The sequence below is a fragment of the Hypanus sabinus genome, chromosome 1 (assembly GCF_030144855.1).
Source record: "Hypanus sabinus isolate sHypSab1 chromosome 1, sHypSab1.hap1, whole genome shotgun sequence".
NCBI lineage: Eukaryota > Metazoa > Chordata > Chondrichthyes > Myliobatiformes > Dasyatidae > Hypanus > Hypanus sabinus.
Window position 1 is genome coordinate 23,109,592 of NC_082706.1, and position 22,338 is coordinate 23,131,929.

Sequence of the window (22,338 nt, forward strand, 5' to 3'; positions counted from 1 at the left end):
TGAAGGCCACAATCAGTGCCTTGGTTGTGCCGACACTGAGTGCAAGCTTACTGTTGTGACACCTCTCAATCAATTGATCTATTTCACTCCTGTATGCTTCCTTGTTACTATCTGAGATCTGCAAATAGTGGTGTCACTGGCGAATTTATAGATGCTGTTTGGGTTGTGCCCCACCACACAGTCATGAGTGTAGAGAAAGTAGAGCAGTGGACTAAGCGCACATCCTTGAACTGCTCTGTGGAAGAGGTGTTATTTCTGACAGTAGGTCTTGGACAAGGAAGTCAAGGATCCAATCGCAGAGGGGGGTATGGAGGCCCAGGGTTTGAAGCTTGTTGATAAGTAGAATGAATGATGGTTGAATGCTGACTGTAGTTGATAAGCATAGGCCGAATGCTTACTGCGACAGTAGGTCTACAGCAGATCAATCTCACTGGCTCTCCACTCGGCCTTGGAGCACCTGCACAACGGCGCAGATTAGACCAGGGGTGACCTGCTTAATGGTTGGGGACCCCTGGCCTGATGTGTGCTGTGGTCCAGGTGCTCCAAAGCTGGAGAGCCAGTGAGATTATGTCCGCTGTAGACATGGTGGGCAAATTGCAGTTGATCTAGGCCCTTCTCAGGCAGGAGTTCATTCTATTTGTAATCAACCTCTCTAAGTACTTAATCACAATACTGGGCAATAGTTTTCGAGGTGGCTCACCCTGCTCTTGGCGCTGCCCCTTCTCAAGCGGGTGAGAACCTATGACTGCAGCAATAAGGGATTAAAGGTGTCCTTGTATGCTCCAGTTTGTTGGTTGGCACAGGTTTTCAGGTGCATCATTGATGTCTGATACCATGAGAAGGTTCACCCTCCTGAAGGATATTCTGACTTTGGCTTCTGCGACAGATGACAGGGTTGCCAGGTGCTGTGGAGATTTGCACTGATGTAGTTTTATTCTCCCTTTCGACAAGTGCATAAATGGTGTTGACCTCGGCAGGGAGCGAAGCATCTGCCATTTATGCAGTTAGGTTTTGCCTTATTGAAGATAATGCTATGCATACCCTCTCGTGCATCAAATTGCCTATAACTTCACACAGAATTGCTTTTTCGCTCTCACAATTGCCCTCAGTATGATGTACCTAGACTACCTGTAGGGATCTGGATCACCGGTCTTGAATGCCACAGATCTAGCTCTCAACAGACTGTGCAAATCTCCTGCTTCGTCCAGGGCTTCTGCTTTGAAGGCACACACTCGTTCATATAATTCTTGAAGTTGGTGATATCAGTGACATAGTCATACAGACCCAAAGATGAATCCCTGTGGATGGTCCAGTTGATTCACAGCAGCCCTGTTAACCTGGATACATAACATGATTTGCAATGGTTAAAGTGGTTACATCAGTGGAATGCCCAACTCTTAAGGGGAGTTGAAAGACAGGCAAACTCATTAATCAATTGTAGGGCTTCCACCTCTGGCAGGAGGTTCTGTTATTATTGTCAATGAAAATGGACTAAATCCAAAGTGAAGTATCTTCATGTTTGATTCACTGTCAATTGGATTTCCAGTGCTTTAAGAGCATGGTATTGCAAGGTCATGAAGGGCAAAATGTCTGACTAGCAGACACTTGATGTTATGTTCATGAAGTTGCTGAGTAAGCAGACCATCCCCAACATCTGCTCTGCAACAGACCCAGACATGAGCTTAGAGAAATCACCTGGCCTTCACCCCACACCTCTGCTACAACTTGCGCTGGAGAGTTTGTGAGGTCGCAGTTCAGAGTGACTGTTTATCCGAGCATTGTCATACATCGCCTTTATGACTATTCATGTTTATTATCCACTAATATTCCTTTGTGGGTGGAAAAATCTTGCCTATTGTTGAATGAATTGCTCTCATCTGTAAACCCTGCTTTCAAATCATTAGTACCATGAATAAACTCTTCTCTCTTGATGGGAGATGGCAGTGAGGTGATTGAATCAAAGAGCTTGAAGTTGTGAAGGGCTTTGATAGACCCACTAAGGGAAGAGTGTGGTTAGTGACCTCAACTATAGAATATTGCCAAAGTAAGACAGCACTGAGCAAAGCTCAGTTCCAATGCCACCTTTTCAGTGGTGTGAAGGTAGAATTTGTTTTGTCTGGGTTTGAAGTGAATAGGAGATGCATTTAAGGAGAGACTGGATAATTACATTATCCATGGGGGGCATGGGGGGTGGTGAGCCCAGATTACAGGGATGTATTGATTGTGCAAGTTAAAGATCAGGGATAGGATTGTGTGAATCTTAAACTGCCAGTCCCAACTGTTTCGACTCAATGACCTCTGTCTTGCGGATTGTTGGGGGTTGACTTGATTGCTCCAGATCACTTGCTGTAGGCATGCAACAAATGCATGAAAGTTTGACAACAAGCATTTCTCTCTGTGCATCCATCTGGTCTGAATATGAGAACACTGTTGTGAGTGTTATTGGTGAAAGTGATGTTGAACATTGTTGCTCAATTGTCCCTTGCTCCTTGGAGTGTGTTTAGTATGGGCACACCATCTGTTAAGCAGATAACTGTGGACAAGTGGAATTATCAAGGATCAACTTTAATCATATACTATACATGTATGAGGAATTTATTGTGTTAGTCAGGGTGTGTCGAGCAACAAAAGCATTCAACAATATTAAGAAAGAGTTATGCAGAGTAGATTCCCGATAATTGGCCATCAGCTTATCAAGGCAGCTGCTTATTTGGGGCAACTCTGAATGAAAACTAATATAGCAAATAGTTGGGATTCCTTTTCTTTGTTTGGACGCTGTGCTACTTAATTGGGACAGAAAACTGTTGCTGAACAATTTCTACCTAGTCAGTCATGTGCGCTTGTGTGGCCGTTAGATACTACACCATGCTTAGAATGAGCAGTTTTTAAATAGTGTAATTTGTGTGCGATTGTGTTCAAAAAGCATGGATTTTTACCACTGATAGTTGACAAGAAAAAAATCAGCAAGACAATTCAGAACTGTTTTGCTCACTACCGTCTAAGGCTTGGAAATGCCAGAAAGGGCTGGGAGTGAAAATGAAATGGGGAGGCTCAATGGGTACATTGGTATGTCAGAGAAATGTATACAACATACATCCTAAAATTTTTTTCTTCACTAACATCCACAAAGACAGAGGAGTGCCCCAAAGAATGAATGACAATTAAAACATTAGAACCCCAAAGCCCCCCACCTCACCCCTCCCACACACAGGGCAGCAAGGCAATAAACCCCCACCCCTCCCCACTAACATAAAAGCATCAGCGCCCCCCACCGAGCACTCAAGCGTGCAGCCAAGCATCAATAAAGACAGACTTGCAGTATCCTAAAGACTTCTCGTTCGCCCAGTAATTCGACATACCACAGGCTCCCTTCCTAATAAGGGGAAAAGAGGTGTCCCTGTTTCATGGCGAGAGGGTAGACAAAACAAACAACTTGCCAATTTATGATCAGTCCATTGCGTTGCTTTTTCCGAGCTCTGTGCCCAGAGAGTCAGCTCTGGACACACAGCTCCCAATGTTCCGTGTCCTCCCACAATACCCCAGTTGGGGGCATTGACCTTGAACCAGCCCATCTCCAGAGCCACGAAGCCCAGCACCCTGAAGACGTGCTAGTCTTCTTGGCTGCATCCTTGGCATATCAAAAACGGCTGGTCGTGAGGTCCTGAGAACAGGGTCCCATTCCCGCAAAGAACCAAAGTCGGTGCAACTCCAGGTCAGTCTTCAAAAGAACCTTGAAAAGGGGAAAAAAAAAGACATCAAAGGTAGAAGTAGAGCTGGTTCCAAAGTTGCAAGTAAAGGAGTCGGTGTTTAGCGCCATCTTAACTTAGCTCCGCCTTTCAATTCTCCTTCAAGTTACGAATATGAAGAGTTTGAAGTGTCAATTATCTTGAATGTTACCTTTGGTCTCCACTTGACACTCAGTTCTCATCTGTGGCTCCAAGTAGGTATTTGCTTGTGATGATGACTGATGAAGTATCTCGGCCTCAATGTCGACTGTTTATTAATTTCCATGCAGGGGTCAGCAACCTTTACCACTGAAAGAGCCATTTGGACCCGTTTCCCACAGAAAAGAAAACACCGTGTGCCACAAAACCCGTTTGACATTTAAAATGAAATAACACTGCATACGTTTTTTTTGCCTTTATACTATGTATAAACAAACTATAATGTGTTGCATTTATGAAATCGATGAACTCCTGCAGAGAAAACGAAATTACATTTCTGCATGCAACAAAAACATTTTGAACTCTTGAAAAAAAGACGCTGGGTTGAAGGTTACTTTTAAGTAAAATACTCGATGTCTATTTGAGTCCTTCTTGTATTTATGAAAAACGCCGAACTTAAATTTTCCGCCAGCAGCAAACCAAAAAAAACGTCAGCCAGCTGTCAACCTGAAAAATAAAAGGACTATTTCACTGAGCAATGAAAAAATATGAATATACATAAAATTATAGGCAATTAAAATATTTATCATACTTGGTTAATGGGATCTCTGCTTCTGGACCTCAGCGCACAGCGTCTGCCCATTAGGGCTGTATGACGTCACCTTCATCTTTACACAGGATTGCAAGCGGTCAACTGTGAGGCGTGCGCGATGTTTGTTTTTAATAAAGTTCATATTGGAGAACACCTGCTCACATACATATGTGGATCAAAGATCGACAGGACTCCAAGCGCATACTTTTTAATGTTTACATAAATGTCAGGGATAGCATTCCATGTTTCAAACACAAGTTTGTCCGGTTTGGGGAGGTTTTCAATATCACTCCATTTGTGATTCTGAGCAAGAACGTCCTTCTGATGGGCAACATCTTCAAGGTCTGCTGTCAAGCGTCTAAACTTGGACACCCATATGTCTTTGTTGGCTATGTCGGCCAGTTCCATCTCAAGATCAGGTTGACTCACGCCTGCCAATGCAGTCGTATTCAGTAGGGATGGATCGATGCTTAAGGGAGTGACCGGGAAGGATAATGTGTTTTTTTTCCTCTCTGAACTCACAGAAGCGTTTCCCAAACGATGTTTGCATTGCGATGATTGCAGAATGTAAATACTCTGAATTTATCATGTCGTGAGCTTGATTGAACTCACTCAAATTGGGGAAGTGAGACAATGTGCCTTTCTGTATATCTCTGGCAAGCACTGTCAACTTGCGCTCGAATGTCAAAACATCCTCCAACATGTGTAGGGTTGTACGTCCTTTCCCCTGAAGAGCTGTGTTCAGCGTGTTCAGGTGCGCTGTCATGTCTACCATGAAGTGTAGCTTTTCCAGCTACTCTGGCTGTTCCAGCTCAGGAAAGGTGAGCCCTTTGCTGCCCAGGAAAGTTTACACTTTTTCCAGACACGTGACAAAGCATTTCAGCACCTCCCCTCTGGACAGCCAGCGATAAAAACACGTTGTAGCGGTGTGCTACACGCAGTCAGTAAACTGCAGTCAAAGATAACTTTATTCGAACTAAACAGCCTTGCTTTTAAGCCCCCCATGGGCGCGGATGCTCCAAAAGACACGTACTCAGAAACCCCCGTAGACTATCTCCCTTAGCCTGAACGCTGGCTAATTGTGAGCCGGTTCGGATGTGCCAGGAAATGGGTCGCCACAACGTTTTATTTAGATTGTACAAGATCATCATAATCTTCAAATTTAGAATTACATTTCAAAAACTAACAAACTAACATAAAATACATTTTAATTAAATACTCACCATTTATTTTCCAAAGCCACAGGGAGCTGCAGCACAGAGATGAAAGAGGCGCATGCGGCTCTGGAGCCGCGGGTTGCCGACCCCTGCCATAGATGCTGCCTGACCTGAGTTTCTCCAGCATTTTGTCTGTTGCTACACCCAGTTCACTGCTTTGACAGACAGGTTAAACCAGGCGAGTGTAGCCAATGGGTTTCATATGCTGATGAGATGGGGACATCCCTGTCTTAGCATGTGAAATCAGCTCTAGGTGACTGAGATCTACAGTGAGATCCAACAGCCAGAAAGGCATTTCTGCAACACTATGAAGAGCAAAGGGCAATGCCTAGGAACATGGTCATCCTCTGCAACCATGGAGGACCCCAGCTGTGAAGTTTACTCTTGCCACTGGACTAGGACTTCTGAGTTGGGAGAGTGAACTACCTCAATATATGGCTTTTCGACTTTAAAACCTCTCCCGCACTGGTTTCCTCTGATTGTCAGATATGACAGACAGCTGCCAGTACTATTGGTAGTGTTCTAGTTTGTTCTATGTTTCATTTAAACATATAATTTATTTCCCAGTTAAATAGTAGTTTTCCCTTTTTATATACCTTGACAATTTCCGTGTTGTTTGGGGCAGCAGTTTAATTGGGTGTAAATGTACTGGCCCAGATGTGCCCCAGTTAACTGGATTCCATTGTATAAAAAATCAACCTGAGTGAATTGCTACATTCAGCATAGCAAATCGGCTACTGTGGATGAGAGCATCATTATACCAGTTGAGCATGTTTCACGGAATGGGTATAGCTGAAGGATTTATAGAAGCACCTTGTGTGGCATGTTTTGGAGCTTGCATGTTGTCACTTAGAGCCTTGCAACCAAATTGGTTTGTACTCGGGGCATATTCAGAGGTAATGGTCAATCTGACTGCAACAAACATCAATGTGATAATGGAGCTCAGCAGGTATGGGGAAAAAACTGCAGTCGATGTTTTGGGCTAAAGCCCTTTGGCAGGACTGGTGGGGGGAGAAAAAGCTGAGCTGATTTAAAAGTTGGGGAGGAGGGGAGAGAGAACCGCCAGTTAATAGCTGAAACCTGGAGGTGGAGGGGGTGAAGTAAAGAGCTGGAAAGTTGATTAGTGACATCAGGTGAGGGGGTAAAAGGGGATGGGGAGGGAGTTGGGGGGGGAGTTACTGTAAGTCTGAGAATGCCATCAGGTTGGAGGCTACCCAAACAGAATAAAAGGTGGTGTTCCTCCAACCTAGTGTGGCCTCATCACGACAGTGGAGGAGGCAATGGATGGATGTACGGGAATGGGAGGTGGAATTAAACTGGGTGACCACTGGGAGATGGCATTTGTTCTGGCTGACGGAGTATAGATGCTTGGTGAAATGGTTTCCCAATTTATGTCAGGTCTCACCAATGTGCAGGAGGCCACACTGGGAGCACCGAAAACAGTAAATGACCCCAACAGACTTACAGGTGAAGTGTTGCCTTACCCGGAAGGACTGTTTAGGGCCCTGAATGGTAGCGAGGGAGGAGGTGTAGGCGTAGGTGTAGCACTTGTTCTGCTTGCAAAGGTAAGTGCCAGGAGGGAGATCAGTGGGGAGGGACGAATGGACAAGTGAGTTATGTCTGGAGTGATCCCATCACCAAGCTCATCTTTCCCTCTGCCCCCCACTTTCTGCTTTCCACAGGGGTCGCTCCCTACATGACCCCCTTGTCCATTCGTCACTCCCCACTGATCTCCATCCTGGCACTTGTTGTTCCGCCCCCTTGACCTGCTACAGTTCACAGGCTGGGGGGGGTGGGGATTCAGCAGCCCCAAGACCCCCTCTCATCTCACCTTTTTGTGTTTTCTCCCCCTACACAGACACGCATGCAGAGTTTGCAGCCTGATCCCAAGGCACAATACAGGAACGTATTTGATGGTCTTCTGAGGATAATCCACACGGAAGGCGCCTGGAGACCTCTGCGAGGACTGAATGCGATGGTGGTCGGTGCGGGCCCTGCCCACGCTTTGTACTTTGCCTGCTATGAGAAAATGAAAAGGACTTTAAGTGACGCCATCAGTCACGGTGGCAATAGTCACTTGGCAAACGGTATTTGACAATTAAGTCCGATGAATTCTGTTCTCTAACAATCTGCTGCAATCCTGGCTCAGCTCTTGTACTTAAATCAGCCGGCGACTGTAAGCTTCTCTAAAATAGTTGTCTGTTGCATGCTTGTCTGTTGGGTAGCGATGTCTGCTTTATTTAACATAATTGTTTCTTTGAGTGGGACAAACAACTTGTCCCTTGTCTCCCTGTTAAAAGCACTGTTCCTGTTTGAGCTTCTGGCCATTAAGTGATGCCTAGGTTTCTTGAATTTGCCACATTATTCAAAGCTCTCTGCTCCAGAGCCATCGTATGTGACCACTAGGTGGCAGTATCTTATCAGCTTGATCATTCCGACTTCGTTCTGAGTGAATGGGGTCAGGTTCATAACACTACATTATTACTGGAGCAGATGATACTACAGATTAATTGGTCTAACCATTGAAACTTTCCCATTAAATTTCATTTAGAGGGCAGCTCATCAGTCAAGGTGGCTTGTAAGTAACTGAGACAACCACCTTTTAAATTGGGTCTGAAAGAACAGTGAAGCAATATTTATGACTCCAACTAAGAACTAATTCTGTACTGAAGTAGGTGCAGGCTGTATGTTACCATGAGCCATCTCTTACAGTCAATAAGGTAGGGACTTGTCTTTTAACACAGTAAAGCTCTCCTGCCATATCCTGGCTTCCCTCAGAGTTTACACCTGGTAGTGCCCCTCCCCCCCGTTGCATCTTCATTCCAGACGTGGGTAGCTGTCCCCTTTTGAGATGTGTCTAGGAATTGGATCCCACACCTCTGGTGCTGTCTCAGAGGGCAATAAGGAGACACTACCAAGTCCAAGTGGGTCATGAGCTTCCAGCCGAGCAAAGATTAATGTATAACTAGAAATTCACAGAAGGAAGTTAAGTGCTTGAAGCTGCCATAAAGTCTGTGATTGCTGCCAGTAGCCTTGAGTTCAGTTACAGCCAAATAACTCAGCGAAGACTACCGTGGCTTTCCACCTATTTTTCCTCCTGATTTATTTTCCCATTTCCTGTAGCACTTTAGGACAGTTGAATGGTATAATGGTGCACCAAAGCCAAGGCTAGACTGGGATATTATTAGGGTCAAAATATTGATTGAGCGTTTGGTTTTTCGTAAACCTTTTTGCTCCTGGCAGCAGCTCATTATTTAGATCTTTGCATTATAATTGTTACACGCCGGTGTAAGAAAACGGAGCAAAATGTTTTACGGAGTCTCAATATCCCAAGCTCGCCTGCCATCATTGAGGTACAGCCACAGTGTAGACATTTATTTGCACAATGGAAAGGTCCCACACATCACGATGGGAGGTATGTTGGATATCCTACCGAACAAATCATCTGGCACGCCTGCAGGTTCAGATAATACCCCGGTAGTTTCGGAATGTGACTTCTACCTTTTTTCTCCATGTAATTGATTTGGCTTTATTTTTTTAAAATGCCCTTCATAAATGTCTTTAAGAGTAAGAGACCTGCCTTTGCGTGCTCTCCATAGACTAAATGTGATTTTATTCTCAACTGCTGCAAATCCAAATTTCACTCATGGCCTGAAGAGTCAAAGAAGGTTAGTGTGAAAGGCCATTCATTACACCAGACCATGGTGTCTTCGAGAGCAGCATCGCCTAACCCACTGCTCAGTCTTGAATTGTACTTCCTTTCAAATTCTCATCCAGCTCAATTTTACACTTGCACTTTAATCTGCTGAATTTATTACCCTGGGTGCGGGTTCCAGACCTTAATGACGTTAAATAAACTTTGATATTTCTGAATATGTATTTTAATAATTTACGTTACACTTTGAAATTGAGCTAACGTGCTGTTTGTCCTCACAGCAGATGGAGTCTTGGTTTAAGATGTTAACCAAAATGTGGCATCCCCAATAATTGTGAGATCATTCAAGAGTCCTGAGAATAAGTTTTGAAGCTGTGACCTTGTTTGTTGTAAACAGAAGGTTCCAGCTCTGGGCAGCTGAGAGCTACGAAGCTCTATTGTTATTTGGTCTTTCAGTCATATCGGTGAACGTTTGACTTATGATGGACAATTACAAAATGCTGGAGGAAGTCAGCAGGTCAGGCAGCTTTTATGGAGGGAAATGAAAAGTTGACATTTCAGTCTGAGACCCTTCATCAGGGCTGGGAAAAGAGGGCAAAAAAACAGAATAAAGAGGTAGGATGGGAAGAGTGCAAGCTAATGGGTAATGGGCGAGTTCAGGAGAGGGGGGCAAGGTAGGTGGGTGAAGGGGATGGAAGAGAATAATGTGAAAAGCTGGGAGTTGATAGTTGGAGAATGCTCAATATTGAGCATAAAGAATAAGGATAGGAGAGGACAGTGGACCATGGAATTAAAGGAAGAGTTTGGGAAACCAGAGGGAGGTGATGGAAAGATAGTGAAGGTGGAAGAGGGGAAGAGAATGGGTAAGGGGGCCATGGGAATGAGGGAAAACAAAGGGGGGAGGGAAGAGAAATGACAGGTTATGGTGAAGAGGGGATGAAGAAGATGGCAAGGGATAGGTAATGAGGTAAAGGGCTAAAGGGAGGAGTTTAATAGGAGAGGACAGTGGACCATAGCAGAAAGGGAAACCGGAAGGGAACAGTGTGGTGAAGAGAAGGGAAAGGGGTAAGAGAGTAACCAGAATGGAAAATGGAATGGGTGGTCACCAGATATCCTCCCTTTTGGATGACAGAATGAAAGTGCTTGACAAAGCAGCTCTGTCACTGGTGTAGACTTGTAGGTGAAATGTCACCTTACCTGGAAGGATTGTTGGAGGCCCTGAATGGTGGTTGTGGGGAGGGGGAGTCTAGTGGCATGTACAGCTCTTCTCCCAATTGCTAGGGAGGTGCCAGGAAAGCGTTTATAAGGAGGGACAAGTGAACATGGGAGTCACTAAGTCTGTCCTACTGAAACCCTGTTTGGGGGGGTGGTTCAGGGACAGTTCGTACTGGTGGATGATGTAGGCTACAGAGAATCATGTGTTGAATATGGCGACTCTTGGAGTGTTGGGTAAGGGCATCCCTATCCTGTTGTGCAGAGGAATAGGTGAAGATAGACAGGGAGGAGGTGTGGATGAGGATAGCATTGATGATGGTGGAAAGAAAACTGTGTTCTTTGGGGGTGGAGGGAGAAGGACGTCTCACTCAGATGTTCCAGAATGGAAAGTTTCATCCTGGGAATAAGGCAGCATGCAAACGTTTGGGCACCCATAGAACATTACAGCGCAGAAACAGGCCTTTTGGCCCTTCTTGGCTGTGCCGAACCATTTTTCTGCCTAGTCCCACTTCCCTGTACCTGGCCCATATCCCTCCATACACCTTTCATCCATGTACCTGTCCTAGTTTTTCTTAACTGTTAAAAGTGAGCCTGCATTTACCACTTCATCTGGCAGCTCATTCCACACACCCACCACTCTTTGTGAAGAAGCCCCCCCCCCATGTTCCCTTTAAACTTTTCTCCCTTCACCCTTGTGTGAATAGTTAAGTAGAAGATGAACTGATCTCCAAAAGTCATAAAGTTAAAGATGAAATATTCTTTTCAACATGTTAAGCAAGATGAGTGTATTATTTTCATTTGGTACAATTTTAGAATGGGGGGGAAGGAAAGGAGCACCATGCAGAAGTTTGGGCACTCCAAGAGATTTGAGCTCTCAGATACCTTTACCAAGGTCTCGGACCTTAATTAGCTTGTTAGGGCTAAGGCTTGTTCACAGTCATTGTTGGGAAAGGCCAGCTGATGCAAATTTTTAAGCTTTATGAATACCCTGACTCCTCAAACCTCCAAGAATCCGCATCCATGGGCTCCTCTAAGCAGCTGCCTAGCACTCTGAAAATTGAAATAAATGATGCCCACAAAGCAAGAGAAGGCTATAAGAAGATAGCAACAACACACACAAAATGCTGGTAGAACACAGCAGGCCAGGCAGCATCTATCGGGAGAAGCGATGTCGACGTTTCGGGCCGAGGCCCTTCGTCGGGACTAACTGAAAGGAAAGATAGCAAGAGATTTGAAAGTCGGGGGGGGGAGGAGGAAATGCGAAATGATAGGAGAAGACCGGAGGGGGTGGGATGAAGCTAAGAGTTGGAAAGGTGATTGGCGAAAGTAATACAGAGCTGGAGAAGGGAAAGGATCATGGGACGGGAGGCCTCAGGAGAAAGAAGGTGGGGGGAGCACAGAGGGAGAACAGGCAAACAACTAAATATGTCAGGGATGGGGCAAGAAGAGGAGGTGGGGCATCAACGGAAGCCAGAGAAGTCAATGTTCATGCCATCAGGTTGGAGGCTACCCAGCCGGTATATAAGGTGGTGTTCCTCCAACCCAAGTTTGGATTCATTTTGACAATAGAGGAGGCCATGGACAGACATATCAGAATGGGAATGGGACGTGGAATTAAAATGTGTGGCTACTGGGAGATCCTGCTTTTTCTGGCGGACCGAGCGTAGGTGTTCCACGAAACGGTCTCCCAGTCTGCGTCGGGTCTCGCCAATATATAAAAGGCCACACTGGGAGCACCAGGCACAGTATACCACACCAGCCAGGTAGTGGGATCCTGTTGGAAGTGGCGAAAGTTACGGAGAATTATATGTTGGACCTGGAGGCTGGTGGGGTGGTAGGTAAGGACAAAGGGAACCCTATCCCGAGTGGGGTGGCGTGTGGATGGGGTGAGGGCAGATGTGCGGGAAATGGGAGAGATGCGTTTGAGAGCAGAGTTGATGTTGGACCAAGGGAAGCCCCTTTGCTTACAAAAGGAAGACATCTTCATCCTGGAATGAAAAGCCTCATCCTGAGAGCAGATGCGGCGGAGACGGAGGAATTGTGAGAAGGGGATAGCCTTTTTGCAAGAGACAGGGTGGGAAGAGGAATAGTCCAGGTAGCTGTGAGAGTCTGTAGGTTTATAGTAGATATCGGTAGATAGGCCGTCTCCAGAGATGGAGACAGAAAGATCAAGAAAGGGGAGGGAGGTGTGGGAAATGGACCAGGTAAATTTGAGGGCAGGGTGAAAGTTGGAAGCAAAGTTAATGAAGTCGACGAACTCAGCACGCGTGCAGGAGGCAGCGCCAATGCAGTTGTCAATGTATCAAAGGAAAAGAGGGGATGGATACCGGTATAGACTTGGAACATAGACTGTTCCACAAAGCCAACAAAAAGGCAGGCATAACTAGGACCCATACGGGTGCCCATGGCTACACCCTTGGTTTGGAGGAAGTGGGAGGAGCCAAAGGAGAAATTATTGAGAGTAAGAACTAATTCCGCTAGACAGAGGAGAGTGGTGGTCCAAAAAAAACCGAAGAGCTTCGAGACCATCTTGGTGGGGGATGGAGGTATATAGGGACTGGATGTCCATGGTGAAAATAAGACGGAGGGGGCCAGGGAACTTAAAATCACTGAAAAAATTCAAAGCATGAGAAGTGTCATGAACATAGGTGGGAAGAGATTGAACAAGGGGGGGATAAGACAGTGTCAAGGTATGCAGAAATGAGTTCAATGGGGCAGGAGCAAGCTGAGACAATAGGTCTACCTGGACAGACAGGTTTGTGGATCTTGGGTAGGAGGTAGAAACGGGAAGTGCGGGGTGTGGGAACTATGAGGTTTGTGGATGGGAGATCCCCAGAGCTAATAAGGTTGGTGATGGTATTGGAGACAATGGCCTGGTGCTCCTTAGTGGGATCATGATCAAGGGGTAAATAAAAGGTGTTATCAGAGATTTGTCGCTGTGCCTCGGCCAAGTAGAGGTCAGTACCCCAGACAACAACAGCTCCCACCTTATCAGCAGGTTTTATAGTGAGGCTGGGATTGGTGCGGAAGGAGCGGAGAGCAGAGCGTTCGGAAGGAGTGAGGTTGGAATTGGAACAGGGTGTGGTGAAGTCAAGAATGGTTGATGTCCCGTCAGCAATTAGCAATAAAGAGATCCAAAGCAGGTAGAAGACCAGAGCGGAGTGTCCATGAAGAGGACAAGGGTTGAAGACAGGAGAAGGGGTCATTGATGGGTGATAGCAAAGTGTTTTCAGGTAGCCGTTTCCTCAGTTTGTAATGTAAATAAGAAATGGCAGTTAACAGGAACGGTTGAGGTCAAGTTGAACTCTGGAAGACCAAAAAAACTTTCTGAGAGAACTGCTCATGGGATTGCTAGAAAGGCAAATCAAAACCCCTGTTTGACTGCAGAAGACGTTCAGGAAGATTTAGCAGACTCTGGAGTGGTGGTGCACTGTTCTACTGTGCAGCGACACCTGCACAAGTTTGACCTTCATGGAAGAGTCATCCGAAGAAAACCTTTCCTCATCCTCACCACAAAGTTCAGCGTCAGAAGTTTGCAAAAGAACATTTTCCTGATGCATTTTGGAAACAAGTCCTGTGGACCGATGAAGTTAAAATAGAATCTTTTGGCAGCTATGAACAAAGGTATGTTTGGAGGAAAAAAATGGTGCAGAATTTCATGAAGAGAACACCTCTCCAACTCTTAAGCATGGGGGTGGATCGATCATACTTTGGGCTTGTGTTGCAGCCAGTGACACAAGGAACATTTCACTGGTAGAGGGAAGAATGAATTCAATTATACCAGCAAATTCTGGAAGCAAGCATAGCATCGTCTGGAAAAAAAAAAAGAGCTGAAGGTGAAAAGAGGGTGGCTTCTCAACAGGATAATGATCCTAAACACACCTCAAAATCCACAATGGACTACCTTGAAGTGCAAGCTGAAGGTTTTGCCATGGCCCTCACAGTTCCCCGACCTAAACATAATTGGAAATCTGTGGATAGACCCCAAAAGAGCAGTGCATGCAAGATGGCCCAAGAATCTCACAGAACTAGAAGCTTTCTGCAAGGAAGAATGGGCAAAAATTCCCCAAACAAGAATTGGCTGCAGAAAGTGTTTACAAGCTGTGATACTTGCCAAAGGGGGTGTTACTAAGTACTGACCATGCAGGGTGCCCAAATTTTTGCTTCAGCCCTTTTCCTTTTTTGTTAATTTTGAAACTGTAAAAGATGGAAATAAAGTAATCATGCTTAAAATATGTCATCTTTAACTTTGCCTTTTTGGAAATCAGGTCATCAGGCGAATCGCTTAGCTATTCGGAGTAACAGAAATTTTGACCGGGGTGCCCAAACTTCTGCACGCCACTGTAGATGTGGCAGTCAGAGGAACTCGGAAGGAAATAGCATTTTTACAACTGACATGGTGGCAAGAGGAAGAGGTGCAGTGAAGAAAACTGAGATTCAGTAGGCTTGTGAAATACGTCAGTGGATAGTCTGTCTCCTGAGATTAAGAAAGGGGAGAAGTTGTCAGAGATGGAACGAGTACATTTTGAGTAAGCTTGATGAAATTGAGTTCTGCGTGGGTGCAGGAAGCAGCACCGGTGTAGTCGTCGATGTAGTGGAGGAAAAGTTGGAGAGCATTACCAGTGTAGTCTTGGAACATGGACTGCTCCACGTAGCCTTCAAAGAGTCAGGCATAGCTGGGGCCCATGTGAGTGCCCGTCGCAACACCATTTTTTTTGAGAAAGTGGGAGGAGCCAAAAAAAAAGTTGAGGATCAGTTCTGCCAGGCAGGAGGGTGGTAGTGGAGGGGGAACTGGTTAGGTCTGTTGTCAAAAGCAGAGGGCTTCAAGGCCTTGATGGGACTGGTTTATCCTGACTGCCTCATTTTCATGATGGGCCAGGGAGCTGAAAAGTTATGAAAGTATTGGAGAGCTTGTGAAGTTCATGGATATAGGTAGGAAGGGAATAAACCTGAAATTAAAACATTGCATTGTAATGCAGGAAATGCCACAAGCAGTTTGGATAGAAAAGTCTCTAAAAATGAGCAAAACATTATGACTGGATCATATCTAGACCAAAAGTACATATGAGACCAGGTATAAACATCTTAACCCAGGTGTCTGCTCTTATTGTTCTTTAAGGTATGGGTGGATTGTTAACTTTGCATTAATCATTGTTTGCAAGAGCAGGCATGAGAGGCCAATTGACCTATACCTATTTCTGTTCAGTTTGTTCGTTATAATAGGTATTATTAAGCCAATATTACTTTATGTCCTTAACTGCTTGTCCTAAATCCCTTGATTCCTTAAGTCCAAGCATATATCAGTATTGAACACAGCAACTAAGCCACTGTAGCCTCTGATTAATGTAACTTTTTCCTGGCTCAGACCTGAATGGTTGTTTTGTAGCGGTGTGCTACACGCAGCGCTAAAATTACGACACAGAGTCGGTAACTGCAGTCAAAGGAAAAAACTTTATTCGAAAACTTCAGCCTCACTTTTAAGCCTCCCTCAACCGGCCCCCCCCATGGCGCAGAGGCTCCAAAGCTCTGTGCTCGCAAACCCCCGTAGGCTATCTAATTGTGAGTCGGTTCGGATGCGCCAGGAAATGGGTCGCCACAGTTTCATTAATTTGGGATTAACCCCTGATCCTAGTTACTCCAGAATCGTCCCTACATCTTGCCTGTCAACTCCTACGAAAGAAATCCTTGGACGTTTCAATGAGATTGTTTCATTTTTCTAAACTTCAAATATAGGATTCATCTGCTTCAGCTATTCTCACTGGATGGTCTCTTTATCCTTGGAATTAACTTGGTTAATCTTTGCATTCTCATCCACATTCTAAGGAATTCTTTAAACTAAGTTCAAAGGGGAATTTATTAAAGTACTCATGTTACAATATACAACCCTGAGATTCATTTTAAGCACCCAGCCTTTGGTGTTAAATGCAATGACTTTAATTGGTTAAGTTTTATTGAGAGCTGAGATGTATCTCTGATCGTTTGCACATGGTTAAAGTTTAGTTTCTGCAATGTCTTCTGTGTCCACACTTGCTTTGTTGGGCAGGGATTTGCTGCCTGGGTTAAATGTCTTATGCAGTGAACTCTACTGACCAACTGTGCATAATCTAGCTAGTATTACCAAAGTGTGTGTTGTATTGCAGTTAAGGAAATTTCTGCAGGAGAACTGATGCTAAGAGATAAATCTGCATTGTGACACAGCCCGACTGACCTTTTCACTGGTTCCCCAGACTCGCCTGAGTCCAATCAGTTCCTTCCCCAGCACTGTACCTCAAAGCACATCATTAGATGTGAATTGCATACAACATCCCGTGATCATGAAATGCCTGCCATTGATCGTTTGTGTTGCTATCTCTTCATTGATCCTGTCTCTAGCCCTCACCTTTTCTGCATGCCTCCTCTCTCCTGAAACATCAGTTTGATAGCTAGTGAAGTCCCAGCTTAAGACTTTTGCTCTGTTATGTATTATTTCAAGGATCTTTCTTCTTCCTGCTTCTCATGTCTCTCCTCGATGCCAGAGCTGGTGGCTGCTTAAGCTCTAAAACCTTGCCATGTGGCGTCATGCCATGCCTGTAGACATGTGCTGTCCAGAGTCTCCTGGTGCCTGGACTTTGCCTGTTTTCCGGTCGATAGGGGTGAGGTGTCTGTTCTTTAGTTGCGGTGTTACTTGTTGAAGGTGGTGATTGAGTTGAAATCCCAAGGGTCTTTTGCAGTGCCAAGAGCCAACCTGCTGATGTCTCCTTTTCCTTCTGCAGGTATTGCCGGAGGCACAGCAACACTGCTGCACGACGCTGTAATGACGCCAGCTGAAGGTAAAGGCTCCTGAGAGAAGCTGCGGTTGAGGTCGCTTCATGTTCTGTTTCCCAGTGTGTTCCATGTTGGTATCAGCCCCTGAGGCCCTGTCATCTATAAATGCATTTGTTCAGTGTGAGTGTAGTATCCTGTCTCCTACACCCAACCCACAAGTTGCCTGGTCCACTTGCTACCCTTCAGTTAAAATTGCTACTGTGCTTCCCAGGAGCTTCGCTGTCTGGGTTCAGCAAGTTGACCCTGGCCCCAGAGCTTTTGCTGACAAGTAATTTGCAAGGCCCCCTAACTGGTAACATCCCTCTCCTGCAATACGACTGCTCCTGAAGTGATTTATTTATTTAGAGATACAGCTCTGTAATTGGCCCAACGAGCCTAATTATATCCTTGCTTGTCTCTTCTCCCCATTGGCACGGGTTTTCTCTGGTGCTCCAGTTTCCCCCCTCAATCTAAAGAGGTGCAGTTAAGTTAATTGCTGAAGTGTACAACCACCGTCTTTGAGGGCAACCATGCCCACCTGTGCAGTGCAGGAGTTAGTGTATTCACGACAGGACGCAACCCTTTGGCAGGTCTCAGAACCTCATCAGTCACATCGAAGACCATGGAGGTTACCGCAGCTTCACTCTGAGCACCACTCGGGTGGGAGGAGGCAGCCTGCGCTTGGTTGGGCAAAGATGGGCATTAGAGAAAGCAAAACTGCAGATGCTGGAATCTGTAAGAGTTCTCAACGAATCGTGCAGCATCTGTGCGGGTGGAGGGGGAGACAAAGCACTTAAAAGTTTTGAATCTGGGGCCCTTCTGAGCTTGAAAGAGTAGAGGGGTTACAGCTTTCAAAGCAGCTGTGAGGGAGAACAGGGTCTGACACAATCCTCTCCAGGATGAGGAGGACCCCCAAGCAGTCTGCTGGAGGAGCTCAGCAGGAGGGGCAGCATTTTTGGTGGTGGGAGCGGGAGAGGAATACTTTGACATTTTGGGTTGAAACCCTGCATCAGGATTCTGAAACATCAGCTACACAGCCACAGGGACCCTGCTTAACCCAATGAGTTCCTTTGCTGCTCCAATTTCTAGAATCTGCGGATTTTTCAAAGAAGATTGATAGGAAATACCTGGAAGAGAAGTAGTAGAAGGCAAATAAAACTGCCGGTAGTGGAATCTGAAACAAAAGTCCCCTCTCCTTCTCCCACTACTGGTTTCTGAAGAAGGGTCATTGACCTTGAGCTTTGGTTTCTCTTTCCACAGATGCTGCCTGACTGGCTGAGTGTTTGTTCCTTTTTGGCTTTTGAATGGTCACTGCTAACCTTTTGTTCTTCCACTTCCCCCGCCCCCACAGCTATCAAGCAGCGGATGCAGATGTTCCAGTCTCCCTACAAAGGCGTTTGGGATTGCATACGGATTGTCCGGCAAGTTGAAGGGAGCCGTGCCTTTTATCGGAGCTACACCACACAGCTGACCATGAACGTGCCCTTCCAGGCCATCCACTTCATAACCTATGAGATCATGCAGGAGTGGTTGAACCCCATGAAGCAGTACTGCCCCTCGACGCATGTGGTGTCTGGGGCCATGGCGGGAGCGGTGGCCGCGGCTGCCACCACACCCCTAGACGTGTGCAAGACGCTGCTGAACACGCAGGAGAGCCTGGCGGTGAGAACGCTGAAACCCAGCAGCGGGCACCTCTCGGGCCTGGCCAATGCCTTCCGGACTGTCTACCAGATCGGTGGCCTCGCTGCCTACTTCAAAGGCGTGCAAGCCCGTGTCATTTACCAGATGCCCTCCACTGCCATTTCTTGGTCGGTCTACGAGTTCTTCAAGAGTGTCATTTTGAAGAAGCAGCAACAGAGCTTGTCATCCTCTTTGTGAGGGCGCTCTTTTTAGCAGAAATGTGGTACAGCTTTGAATGAGTGGCTCCCATGGAACTGAATGTTGAACGAGGATGCGGAAACACTCAGTGTGTTAGCCCACCAGCATTTTGGGTATCTCACATTGAACTTTCCCCAACCGTCCTCAAAAATTTGAGAGGGCAATTTTAGAAAGCAAGCCAAGGTCTGAATGATATAGAGGCATAAAAGAGCTGATTTCGTATCCCAATAGAGCTTTGAACCCAGCCAGTGATTGAATTCTGAAACACTGCAAACTGCCCTGCACCTTGGCTGTGTGTTGCAGGACTCAATGGATCAGGATATAACTCTTAATAAAACCTGCCTCCAACCAGGGAAATTAGCATTGGGGCTTCATTTGTAGCAGCCAAGATGGTCTATTTTGATAGAAGAGTGGTTGCATGAGGATAGGCATGGGAGGGGTTTGTATGCAGTGAGATTAGTGGACTGTTTTGTGCTTGACCTGGCATGCGTACACATGGAGATTGGCAGTGTGCTCTCACACAGGGATTTTAAAACCCTTCAACCTATGCTGACATTCATTTAACTCTTGATCTCTCATCCTTGTGGGTTTGGTTAGGAGAACTTGACTCTGCTTGGAAGGAAGAGAGTGAGGTTTAAGGACAAAATAGTGGAAGAGGAAGGTGAGAGTGTGACGGGAGGCTGGTGGAAGCATGAAAAAGGACGGATGAAGGAATGGGATTGAGGTTGGTGAAGGAGAGGAGTTGTACGGAAGGGAGAGGAAGGAGTGCTGGATGGGTACTGAAGTGAGAAGGTATTCTACGAAGATAATGAGGGGTGGATGAGGAAATTTTGGAGCAGTGAGATAAAAGCAGAAAATTGTGTTGGAGGCAAGTGAGGGGAGGAATTGGACACTGAGTAGTGGGGCAACTAGGAATTTGGTTTAGTGTACGGTGTGCATGCAATTTGACCCATCTTCAAAGGGTGCAAATCTGCAATTGGGAGTGCACTGTAGGTAAAAGGGAGGGATGCTGGGTCTATACCTTTCCCACGCCACGGTGGGCAGTGAATGGGTGACTGTGTTGGTCTTGGCTGTCCCTGGGTTTGGTTTGGAGAGGTTCCCCTACACTATTTGTCCAGAGGGAGTATTATGAATATGTTAAAATTGAATGTATCATATAGGTATTTTTGTCAGTCCAGGGTGAGGCATTTTAGTAGTTTCGCTTTCTTCCTACCAGTTACTGAGGGAAGGTGAGTGAAAATCTTTGCCCGCTTCCCAAATTCCTGACACTGATTTTGAAGAAAGTTGTGGCATAGGAGGAGGGGTTGGTGGGAGCTTGAATGTTTCACAAGTTTTTATTGACTCCAGAATGAAGATTACTGGATGGTGAAATGTGCACAATTTGAAGTTTGTCCCATTTGACAGACAAAGCAAGTGGAAGTTAAGGTATATGCCTGCTTTTCTGTATGGTGCTGAACGTCCATTGTGCCTGTGCAAGATGCTGCTCCTCACTTTCTTGCCCTCCTGTTGTCTCTTCCACAACCCTCTTCTTTGGCCACGGAGATCAAGACCCCCTCAAATCCAATCTGATCATACAACAAAAGCCACAAACACGTTTTTTAAATTTTCAGATATAGAACAATTTTCTCTTTCCATTGAGTCTCTGTCACTTTCCTAAGCTTCCCCAGTATTTTCTGACAGTATATCTAACCCAACCAATCCTTGGGCTGAGGAGAAAATAAGTTTGGAGTCTTGCTAACAGGGGTTATCTCTTAGATTATTGACCCCCTCTGATGCTGTGTTTGTTGAGGGAGGCATCGTGTCCTGAAGTAGATGTTAGGGGTGGCCATGCTGGCCCCTGTTATGCCCAATATTCCTCGCAGTGCTGAGCAAATAATTCTGTACTGGGATGGTACATGTTGAACTTTGATGTTAAAAAAGCAAAGTTGGAATGAGGGGATAAAGACTGGATGCAAAAGCATTGACTACCTCAACACTTTGAGTACTGCTGTGCTTCTCCGGGTCTATGCATTGGGTAGTCAGACTCTAACCACTCACAGCTGCTGTAACTTTTGGTGTCTTTAAAATTGTCTCCCGGTATTTGTGAAAAGATAACTTATTGTCTCATTTTGAGAGGACATTCTATAGAAGTGTGGACTAATGTTCATGTGAAATTTGCAAGATTCTTTGAAATGAAATGCCATGTATTTTTAAACTGCTAAATTAAAATATATATGTATATATAAACTGGGTGTGTTACAATATGTGGGTGAAAGTTGACGTGTAACAGAATTGACATTAAGTAGGTGGGTTTCAAATCTGTTGGGTTGCACAAATTGACGACATTTAATTTATATCCCAAGAGCCCCAAAATAGTTGCTAACTTTGTATCAGTGTGTGTGTCTTGACGAATGAAAACACATTTAAAGAAAGTGCTGGAGGAACTCAGTCAGCCCGTGACATTGACTGCACTCTTTTCCTATAGATGCCAGCTGGTCTGCTGCATCCCTCTAGCATTTTGTGTGATGCTTGGATTTCCAGCGTCTGCAGATTTTCTCTTGTGAAAAGAACAACTCTGAGCGCTTGTTTCCAGTTAATCAGAAACTGGAGCTAGGTAGTTTGTTGCAGCATTCATCAACAGTCCTGCAGACATGAGTGGCAGCGGTGGGGAAACCAGTGAACTGCTGCAGTTCAGCGCCATCTCCACTAGGTGGTGCTTCAGGATTTGTGATCAGAAGCGTTTACTGTAGGGCAGCGGCAAACTTTTGATGTGGACTGATACTTAGACCTAGTTGAATGCTTCATTGGCTTCGTGCTCACTGAACGACTCTCAGCCGAAGTGGTTGTTAAAAGACCCCATGAAAAACGGCAGCCTTTGCCCATGCTTTTCCATACCCTCCACCAGAGCAAATTAAATGGCTCAACCACATAACTGGTGTTGTGGCCGCTGTTATAATATAGAGATATGCATGCTAAAGCCCAGTGGGATTCCTGCTCTCCACTTTGCCCACTGCTGATATCTCACCCAACATCGATCCCTGTCATATTGCTGGAGCATCATCTGGTCATTGATGTTTTGTGGAGCCGAGTTGGCACAAATTTCCTTTCAGCCTTGCCTCTGTTACAGCATTTTCA

General features: G+C 45.5%; 1 protein-coding gene across 1 annotated transcript in view; it reads left to right on the forward strand.

Moving 5' to 3' along the window:
• LOC132391930 (mitoferrin-1-like) overlaps window positions 1-21,465 on the forward strand; it is a 48,116-nt gene extending 26,651 nt beyond the window's left edge. Inside the window, exons 2-4 of the mRNA XM_059965731.1 lie at window positions 7,552-7,780; window positions 17,316-17,372; window positions 18,698-21,465. Coding sequence (XP_059821714.1) covers window positions 7,552-7,780; window positions 17,316-17,372; window positions 18,698-19,224 — 813 coding nt within the window. The 3' untranslated portion in view covers window positions 19,225-21,465. The remainder of the gene's footprint in view (window positions 1-7,551; window positions 7,781-17,315; window positions 17,373-18,697) is intronic.
• The last annotated feature ends 873 nt before the right edge of the window (window positions 21,466-22,338 follow it).